The sequence below is a fragment of the Rhea americana genome, unplaced genomic scaffold (assembly GCF_003343005.1).
Source record: "Rhea americana isolate MKP2758 unplaced genomic scaffold, rheAme1 scaffold_11, whole genome shotgun sequence".
Lineage (NCBI taxonomy): Eukaryota > Metazoa > Chordata > Aves > Rheiformes > Rheidae > Rhea > Rhea americana.
Window position 1 is genome coordinate 6,570,667 of NW_028185150.1, and position 11,323 is coordinate 6,581,989.

The 11,323-nt window shown below is 35.0% G+C and overlaps 1 protein-coding gene across 1 annotated transcript in view; it reads left to right on the plus strand.

The window, feature by feature from the left end:
- The window catches only part of GNAQ (G protein subunit alpha q), a 129,508-nt gene extending 124,378 nt beyond the window's left edge, over positions 1–5,130 (plus strand). The window contains exon 7 of the mRNA XM_085313528.1: positions 1,754–5,130. Within this exon, the coding sequence (XP_085169654.1) occupies positions 1,754–1,944 (191 nt within the window). The 3' untranslated portion in view covers positions 1,945–5,130. The remainder of the gene's footprint in view (positions 1–1,753) is intronic.
- Positions 5,131–11,323: the final 6,193 nt, after the last annotated feature.

The following is an 11,323-nucleotide window of genomic DNA, read 5'->3' on the forward strand; positions in this document are numbered from 1 at the left end:
CCAGTCAAACAAAAATTTAAATTACATGATAATCAGCAGAGCAGTTACTAAGTAAGAAAATTGGGACACAGGCAGTAGTGCAACAGATTTTGAGAGAAAGATAGCCCTATCTAAGTCTAGGCTCTAAAACCATTTAGCAGAATTCTAAGAGGCTGATTAAAAKAGTAAATGGCTTATTTTGAAAAATCATCAATCGTCTTTGAAACACTCTCTTTTAGAAATACTGCAAATTTATTAGAAGTAGAAAAAACAATAAAGAAATTCAGTCTTTCTGCTGTTCCTATAGAATCTGGATGACCAGGCCAAAGGCTAGAACCTGTTGCATTCAGAAGCTGTAAAAGTTGTGAATTAGTAGTCCTGCCTCAGAGAGATTATGGTCTGTCTCCATGCTCTTCTCTACATCTCAGCAGATGTAGTCTGTATGTGTATGTTTGTAGGTAGAGATGTATAGGTATGTCATTGTACATGCACCATTATATTGCAGAATCATCTCCCCCCTCCACAAAGATTTGCAGCGGATGGATACCAGAAAGCATGTGATTCCTCTTTCATGGCTCCTACTCTAGCTAATTTTTGCAGCCTTATACAAATTAGGAATGTTAGCAATTTTAAACTTTAAGCATTAAAAATAAGTTTTATTATGCCATTACTGAAAGAGCAGAGGTCAGCATGTGTTCACCTAAGAAAATAATTTTGTAACTACTGAAGGATAGAACTATGTGACAGCTGAGGACTGGTGTTTATATAGCTAAATTAGTTCAGGACTAATGAGGAGATAGGAGCAGGAGACAGCACAGCAGARAGTGCCACATATATGTTGTATAGAAACTTACGTTCCGGAAATGGGAAGGCAAGAAGATAATAGCCTATGAAAATTGTACTGGATTAGTGGAGCGGAATTGCAGCCTAAGAAAATGATGGCTTGTGGCTAATGTTCCCGGTTCTGTGCTGCTCTTTCTGCCATGAGTGTGAATGAAACTTTACTGKGCTAGATCAGAAGTCATTACTTTACCTGCTGTCTCATGTAAAGCTGAATATGTGATTTGGTTACATAGACTCTGTGTCCTTCTGAGAGTTACAGCCTTAATTTAGATATAATAGGATCGTTATCATATGTAATTTAGATAATAATGGATTTGTTAAAACATTAACTTTTTGCAGTTGAATAGCTTCAGCTAGAGAGCATGCGTATTGTATTATCACTAAAGTAAATGAAGTACTATTGATGACAGTGTCAGACCAGTTTAGGATGTACTTTATTATGCTACCTATTAAAATCCTCATAAAATTAGAAAATGTTGCAGTGCTAAAACAATTTTATTCTTGCTGTAGACCATAAATTGACTCGTCCTCAAAATCTAAAAGATTTATGATGTAAAGTTAACTAATTCTTCTGTTACTCGTTTTGTGTGGGTTACTCATTTTGTTTGGTTGTAGATCATCCATTTCATTTCTCCATTTTAAACATTATAAGGGATAATGAGCAGGACAAAACCAGCACTGACATGATCAACTTTTGGAATTCCCTTCCACTTTTACTCTTAGCAGTTCCTACTGGGAATGAAATAGCCAGTGAATGGTAGTATATATTAGTAAAAAAAAAAAAAAAAAAAAAAATTCCTTTCTTCTCTTATATGAGAATCACAGATTAAGTATTTCTTCTGTTTTCTGCTCAAAAACATCTTTCCCTGTTGAAGAAGCTCAAGTCCTGAACTGACTTAAAGAAAACTGACTTTCTCTTCTTCATTATCAGGACCACAAAGGGATGCACAAGCGGCACGAGAGTTCATCTTGAAGATGTTCGTAGACCTGAATCCAGACAGTGACAAAATTATCTACTCCCACTTCACATGCGCTACAGACACAGAGAATATCCGCTTCGTCTTTGCTGCTGTCAAGGACACAATCCTACAGTTAAACCTGAAGGAGTACAACCTGGTCTAACTGTGCCTAGGAAGCCCTCCAAGACCACCTTTGCGTGACTGAAGATGTACAAGAGGGACTGTATTATCTGTGAAAACAATTTGCATAATACTAATTTATTGCCGGCCTGGACTCTGTGAATGTCCACAGAGTTTGTAGTTAATATTATGATTTTATTTAAACTATATGGAGGAAAAACAAAAGATGCTGAAATACATTCACAGCACATTTCCTCATTTTTTAGGCAAAACCTTGTGACTCAATGTGTTTTAAATTCTCAGTTGTACACTCACAAAGGATAGCAGTTTTTTGCTATTGAAGCATAATCAACCTGATTTCCTGTTTCCCTGACCCTTTCTCTCTCCCTCCTTCCCCTCCCTTCTTACCTTTTTGAAGGTACAATGGCCTTTCTTTTCCCAGTTGCATTCCTTAGTAAAATATTTTCTGTTGAATGATTTGGTCAGGAAAATACTGTCATCAGAATTTAAGACATCAGACATTCTAATTTTACAGTGTGTACTTTGTCTGAAGGATCAAAAGTATTGATACTGTGATTTTTAAATTCTTTACATGGGTGTTTTCATTCTGTCTTCACTTTGGGGGCTAGAATTTTTGTGATTGCGAAATAGAATTACACTTATGTATGGATTTTAATTTTAACTATACTCTTGCAGCACAGAAGGATGCATAGAAGACAGTAATGAAATAATTACAACACAAACTTGGGATGTATGTGGAATATGATAGAATCTCTTTTTAATTGCCATGTGCTGTTTTTTCTCTTTTCTTTTACTCAATGCCAAACAAAAATGTTACAGACACTACATTTTCCCCAGTGGCTAYAGCCTGAAACAGTGTTTTTTTCAGTTATGTGAGTTTTTCCTTACATTAGAGCTTTTTTACATTTTTTTTCCACAGTAGAAAAATTACTTTTATTGTATAAAATTAATGTTGCCAAATCTGGCTTTTTATAAAACCAATACTTGTGAAATATAGGATACTGATTAAAATGCCAAATTGATGGATTGGGAACTGACCTGATTGAGTCAACTGCCAAATCATAAACATACATAGTTTTAGCTCATATATTCCCTTTTTAGAAAGTGTTCCATTTTCTAATGCCAAAAACAACAGTGTGAGTGAATATGCTACTAGGTGCACCATGCACATGCGTATGGTCTGCTAATTTAAAGACAGTTTAAGTCTCTCCGTATGTCAGAGATGGCATGAGATTGCATAGAATGTTTTCTGTAATAATATCAAGGCACCTTTAGTTGCACAATGTAAAATTATTGATGAGTGATAACAATCAGGAACCTTTCTTGATAAGGTTGCTTGTTAACTGATTCATAGACATTTGATAGGCTTCATGCAAAATAGCCTCTCTCTGTTCTTTAGAAAGATTTATTAATATAAATGAAATGGTGAGAAAAAAAACACTTTTGAAATTTAAATGTGCAATTTTCTAACAACAAAAGTACAGCACACATTGATGAGCCTTTATTCTGCAGCTTAGGTTGAAAGAAGATATTTTTTAACAAGATGCATGATTGCTAGCAAGCTACAGAGAACTTAAGAGGTCAGACATGTAATTGGATTGATTATCTGCAATGCCAAGTAGCACTAGAGTGCACTTAACACAGAAATCGCTGCCTTACAGCAGCAGAGGGGAGGTGGAAAAAAGAATGGCTTATTAGTGGAGTACCAAAGTTACCAATAAATACTAATGAGGCGTTTTTCATCCTTAGCCCTCCCAACTCCAAAACAACAATAATAAGAACAGTTGATATTTTTTACTCCCTTATAAAACACCTTGTAATTTAAAACTGGCTGTAGGTATAGTGCAATTATGAATGCTATAATCATTGTACATACATCTATATATATATATATGGCAGCATCCATATTGGCTTTGTAATCATTAATTTTTGGCAAATTGAATGTGCTGTATTGATATGTATCTATGTAATTGTATTGTATGTCTTATAGCTAATTCACATTTTAAATAATGTTATTTTATTTACTTTTTTAAGAGAGAAGAATGTAAATTTTGTCAGTTTATTTCTGACTAGGGATTTGTTGTTGTTTTTTATTTACAAAACAAAAAAAACCTACTATAGTACAGAGCGGTACTAGCATCGTGCTGTATAAAATCATTTGCACATTCCTGAGTAGAGGTGAATTTGAGACACCCAGAGGACCTTCACGTTCAAAACAATGCTTAAATCTTGTCAGGGCTTTACACAGATGTAGAAACTGGTTTTGTTAGAACTTATGCCATTATATCTAGGATTGGAACATGAGCCCTTAAATATAAACTTAATTTGTATTTGGCAGATTAACATTAGGTTAATTTTACCTTTCTAATAGCCCTTTTTAGGAAAGTGAATTTAGAGACATTTCAAAACATTAYGCATAAGTACTGATGGGTGTTTCCCTGAAAATTTCAGGAAGAAATACAGAACATCAGATCAATTAAATAGTACTTCAGAAACTGTAGATCTAACAACAACAACAAAAAAAATCACTAGCATTAACAGTTTTAAGGAGTCAGAGCATTTTATTTAATAAAGCTAAAGCAGGTAGATGTAGGTTGTAAGAAGTGACGCTGACATTCTAAGTAGGTGATCAGAGCAGTTAGTCTTGTTATATATGGCATTGTAAAATTGGTCCTGATCTTGCTATAAACGTATCAGAGCGTGTTTCCACTATTGACTCTGGAGTGCATTATCATATCCCTTCTTTTAACCCAGGAATAGATTGGCTACCTTGGGTTTAGTATTATAAATAGAACTGTAACAAAAAGAAAAAACAAAGATGCCAGTGGTATCTAACAACAGTTTGGGGTTTTTTTGATTTTCTTTTGTAATGGGTTGTTGGGTGGGGAAAGGAAATGTGGTTTTAAGTTTTGTATAAAAACAAAACAAAAGTTTACTCATGCTTTATAGTTATATTGTGGTTACAAAAGTTTTCAAGAGTGTGTGCCACTGGGCTACTTCTGGTATATTTTAGGTAAGTTAAACCTGTGGCAATGTTTAGATCATTTGAGCATGTTCTGAAAAAAAAAAAGATATTCAGCATGCCAAGGCAAGCTTTACATGAATCACCTAACACAGCATTGCAGTTTGACAGTTTACAAAAATATTTCCTTTTTAAATGACACAGCTGTTCCCACTTGCAATATATTCCTTTGTTGTTGTTCTTGTTGTCGTTGTTGTTGTTGTTGTTTTAATTGGTGGTTTCTACTATGCCTTATAGTGCTTGAGTCCATAAATTTGTGCCTCTAACATGAAGCTGAAGGCAAAAACAGAAAGAAACCCTTTTAATTTTGCCAAAATTATATGAGTTCATTGAATGTCATAAATAGGGGAGGAGGGAAGGAAAACGTCTTGGGAATCTGTTTATTCTAGGTGTTCACTAGTACAGGAAAGCTGTAATATGTGTTTTACAGAAACCTTAAACTTGCCTTTTTCACAAATTAACTGGCACTGTCCTGACATATATAGGATGATGCAGCTATAAGGGCAGTTTACTTTTTATAATTCAGACTCTTTTGATTGTCAAGGTGTATGAACTGTAATTTTTAATCCTACTGCCACATGATTGTGGATCACTTTTTTAAGTTTGAAAGTCAAGAAGAGACTTTTTATGCTGGATATCAGTCAGAATTGACTGCATGATTTGCAAAAACTTTAAATGGGGGGAAAAGGGCTGCATTTAAAGACATTGCTAGACTCCCAGCCTTTAGTTGTAAAGTGCAAAAGACTTTTGGATTTCTCAACCTAATGACCTTTCCCTTGTGATGCTTTCTTCATGAAAGAATGAAATAATAGGAGAAAACAAAGACATGTTAACCCACGTGAAAAAATAAAATCTACCCAGATAATTTATTATATGTGCTGCTGTTCTTGGAGCTCTGTGCATGGTTATCCTGCATACTATTATTTTTAGTAAATTAATGAAGTGTGCACAGCATATTAACAAGGCCTACAAATGACCTACCTCTAATTAAGCAATCAATAAATACGTTTTGGAGATACGTCATGAAGTTAGAAAATTAAAATGGCCTGTTGTAGGTGGTTATCTACTGTATTTGTAAATACAGTTCCTTATTGGCATAAATCGTAAATTCTAATATTTAGTATGCATTAAACAACTAAGGTCATCTGTCCCTGTCCAATTTTTTGTAGCAGAGATTTTGCGAAACCATATGTTTTGGTTTGGGAAGAGGAGCCACGGAATCTCCTCTTTTGGACTTTTATTTACCCATAATATTTTGAGTTGTGTCAGTTAAAAAAAGAAACATTTTCATGTGATCAGTCACCCATTGAGGCTCATTATTTAGCTAGCTAAAGGGATTTTACTGTAACTTTCACTCACACTTTTTCACAGTAGCCATGCTGCAGAGAAGGGAGGAATAGAGGAGTTATTTTGGCAAAGTTGATACTGAAGATAGCATCGAAAATACAAGATAAAAGTTAGCCAGATCAAACTTACTGTAAAGATGGTGGGGGGGGGCAGGTTCTCTCAAAAGATCTATGCTGAAGTTTATTGCTGGATTCCTTATTTGCCGTGCTGCAGGAAATCCTTATTTGACTAATATATTTGGGGGGGGAGGGCTCAGAGATGTTTTTAACCTTGCAGTATTTTTTTAAAAAGATTATATTTGCTGTTCTTAAAATACCATTTAAAATGCATGTATTGCCTGTTGTTTCCAGACATAGCTTTTTTTTTTTTTTTTTTTTTTTTATTTTTTATTGGGAAATGGGGAATAATGTTGTCTAAATACTGCCCCTCAAAAATCTTACTGTTTAAAAATACTGTATTTCTGGCATAACTTTGTGCTACAGCACCTTCATTCCTTTAAATTTAACCTTTCTGAAATATATATGGACTTACTGCTCTCCTAGAACGTTTCTTGCCATGATAAATATTGAATGGATATTTTATTCCAGTGATTACTTTTTTAATAATACATACTGTGTCCTCATTGTCCAAATATTAAAATTTCCTGACTATTACAGCCAGAAAGGTCAAAGCATTTCAGGTTCAGTGCAGTGAAGGCAATCATTTGACAGTATTACTAAGATTTTTTGACTTGTATCAAAAGAAACAACAAACAACAGAACTCAGAAGCATGGAGGGAAAAGACATAATAACTAATGCATCATTAATAGAAAGCTTTCAGGATTTGTAGACTGTGAGGTTGATTTCTTAAGTATTTTGGTGGATTGCAGCAGTACTGCAAGAACAGATTGTTTCTGTGGGGGTGTTTTTTTGGAGGGGTTGGAGGTTTTTTGCCTAAGTGATGGTAGGAACAGCAGATGCCTACATACTGCTTTTCAGGAGTCTGGCTCTTGAACAATAATCAGTACATCTTACATCTTCATTACTGAAGAAATAGAATTTCAGGCCACTTGCAAAAATTAGTTTCTTCTCCTTTATGTGGCTGCAACAGTTTAAATAAGATTCTTTGAATCCAAATAATTTGCTTAAGTAAGGACTTCGGTGAATTGCTATTGATTTTTCCTTCCTGTTGCACCATGTAAGGGAGAGGAATCAGTGAGGAAGGATTTGCTTTATYTTTCTGTCTCACTGAGGACAGCATCAACAAAACTAAGTTGGGATGTTTAGATACRTGAGATAGATCCTGTATTCATTTCACTGTATCTGTATGATAAATTGTGCACAGTCGTGATACRTACATATATCAGATGCTATGACTGTATCACCCAGTTGCCAGAACATTTTGTACTATACCAACCGATGCAGCTAGGAAGTTCAGACTATTTGTAGAGCAAGAAAGCTTCGTCTGCCGCTGAATACCCAGTTGCCAGCCCCTCAGCAACACTCATGGTTTCAGTGGCAGGGAAGTTGCACACAGCAGCAGACCCAATCTGGTAGCTCCCTGCTGACAAAAGCAACTCTTTTGTCCTTCGCTACCTCAGCCTGAGCCAAGCTGCTGAAGGGAAAAAACACTCCTTTTTCGCTCTTCTTGCTTAGCTCATTTAGTAGCTTTATTTTCAGAGTTTTGAACCAATTTGGCTAATCAGTTGTTCAGAGGAGCCAAGCTAACTAAAGAGGCAGGCTTAGCAGTTAGGAAAGAGGGAGTAAGACTCCTTTTAAAATCTAGTCATTATAATTTCTAGGAGCATAGTGAATGGTATCTAAAACCATTCACTACATCTACATCTATATTCAGATCATCTGATGTACTTCATGTGCTGTTACCTATTCTGGCTTGGGATGACTGGCCTTTTTGGAAGGTTTTGATTTCATTTTTTATTTGGAAAAAAATAAATGGTAAGACAAGGAAACTCTTTTCTGTTCCCCTTAAGGATAACATTTAAATATAGACTAAACCCAACAGCAGTCAAACTGAAGCCAACAACTCATACTTGGTTTTAGGAATGGAGATATATAAAAACTCGACTTTTATTCATCTTGCAGAAAAAATGAGTTCCTGTTCATTTCCAGTAAGATGATCACAAGGAAAAAAAAAAAATGCCTTCTGGAGATACTAAAAATCCCATGGCATTCTTCATGACATTCAAGGTTTACTATATCCCTGTATCCTTCTCCCATCACATTTGTCTATCACACTGATWAATTGCTTCTTGCCATCTCATGAACACAATTTTACAGTACTGCTTTATGTATATACTTTCTAGAATCTTTCTGATCTTTTTAAGTTAAGTGGTCTTCTGAAACTGAACAACTGATGAAGTGTAACAGCTGAAGAATATCAGCACTTTTTGCTTATTCTTCTCTTCCTCTTACCATTTTGTTCTGATTATTTTTCATTTTCTTTCCTATATTCTGTTGGTCATAAAAAGGAGGTTTGCTTGGCATGTCGGATTCATTTCTTGTACGGATTACAGAATTGATCAGACTGGCTAAATTAAAGATCAGTTGTGAATAACAGGATCAGAAAGCTCCTGTAATTGGGGGAGATCCAATTAAGCATGCAGTCATGGACTTCAGAAAACAAAACTACTATAACAGTATAGCTAAAATACACTCCACTGAAAGACACAGTGGGCTAATGTGGGCCAAAATTACCTGTTTTAATATATGTCATTTTGTACTGTTAATAGAGAACTGTATTTGCCAAAATGTTACTGAAAGTTTTTTTTTCTACAGTCCTGTATAAGGTAATTAATTCAATGATCAAAAACTGGCACTCAGCTGAAGAGATGCGTTAATTTAACGATGAATTCAAATGTATTCTTGCAGAGATAAGTTATTACCTAAAATTACTTTCTATGATGCTAACAAAAAAGATGACTTGCATGCAGAAAATATTTAAGATACTGCACTTTTATACATTTATTATAAAGAAAAACACTCACTCTAAAAAATAAAATTCCATGTATCTCAAGATGAAGTATTTGGAGTTTCTTAAAAATTTTCAGTTAAATGTACACACAAAGTTTGATTAACTGTTGTATTCTAGAGGTAAATAATTGGTTATCAATGCTGTAAAATACCTGTTTCATTCTAAATGCTTTTGGAAAGATGGAGTAACACTGTGTAGCAGTATCTTGATTCCTGCTTTTCTCAGCATGCCTTAGAAGAACATGGGGGGCAAACAGTTATCGATAAGATAATATAATCTGTGAAGATATGATTTATTTTAGGTTAAGAAAATGACTGCAATGTGGCATCCATGATCAAGGGTTTTTTTTCAGATGGTATGGAACTTCACTGTTTTGTCTGAACTTAAGTTAAGCAACTTGAGTATTATTGTGGGACAAAATGCCGGATATATACTTAACCAAATTAGATATGTCCCTTGCCTAATAATCTTTTGTTGTAACACATAAATCACCAATATTACTATACTTTAGCTGGTGGAATTACTCCTCTTCAATTGCAACAGGCTAGTGTGGTACTAAGACAAAAAAAGTCAATTTTCCTCATCTTATGTATGTCATCATATAATTCAAATTCTTTACCAGCTGTCAGATGTGTTCAAATTATGTTGTGACTAATATCTGTAAAAACGGCTTGATTGTTCTTCAGTAATATTTGGTATGGTCTGGATATTGTTTGTAGGAAGGTGTAGAAATGGTGGTACAAGTGGACGATTTCTGTGGTTACAGATTAAACAATTCTTTTGATATATATTCATATTCATACATGTTGATTTCATTTCTGCTAATATGAAAAAAGTAACTCCAGTGAATATAGTAAAATGCAATTCCATTTAAAACCAGAATAGCAAAATACTATATAGTTCCAGAAGATGAATACATCAAGCCATCTTAGATTGTGATGTTAATGTGAGCACAGCAAACTTAAAAAGCAGAGAAAAGCTAAAGTAAACTGAGTGATGATTTTTGAATAGTTTGGCTGAATGTATACCTGCTCGAGGTTAACAAAAATCACAATTGGGCATGAGATGCTTTGTTAGCGTATTTCTGAGAGGCTGCTGTACACATTTGTGTGTCCTTTGCCACAGAAGACATAGGAGAAATGCAGATTAAGAGGTCTTTCTTCCTTACTCTGACCAACTGTGAGAGTTCAATAACCCTTGCTATTGCAGTGTGCGCAGAGCAGGAACCCGAGAGGTCTGTGGAGGGGACGAGCAGGAGGCTGCAAGGGACTGGTGGCTAATCTGGGGTTCTCAGTTACATAGGGAAACTGATTCCACTAGCTGATCTGCAAAATATGCATAATTCCATTATTTGGTATGTCTCAGCATGAGCAAATGTTTTCGCTACTTCAGTAGCTTAGCTGATCATCTTTTTAATTCTTCACTTTTCAATCATTCTGATGAAAATAAGAAAGGATTGTCCTAGGCTTGGCTATAAAACCCAAAGGTAAATYCTTCTCCCCAACCCTCTAGCACATAATAGCACATAATCTCTTGATTTGATTTTAGGGAGCCACAGATCTGTCCTTTATTCATTCCTTATTGCACAGCAAGCAAATTGAACAGTGAAATTATATACATCAGCTGTTCCAGACTTCATTTTCTGCAATCTATTCATGTTCTTTTAGTCTTTGCTTTCCATAATTCTGTGCCCAGTACACTTCAACAAAATGAATATARATTCCATTTCCCTCCTTGGAAGTCTCAGAGTAAAAATTTGACTCTGTTGAAATTCTTGAAAACAGAGCTTCTTGGCAGAGAAGGCTTTGGTTAGAGCTGTTCACCTGAAATTTCCTAGCAATTACTTGCCCATTTAAGTTATGCAAGAGAGGTTGAAGAATTAATGAAAAGGAAGTGCGCATAATCAACAGTGATACAATTCTATCTTGAATAGATTGAATCAGGGYTATGTGGTATTACTTACAATGCTAGTAATGGCTTGGAAATTTCTGTTGTTCTGACCTTCTGTGCCTCCTGTGAACCCAGATTCCCAAAAGGTGAAAATTTTAACAGAAAATCCGA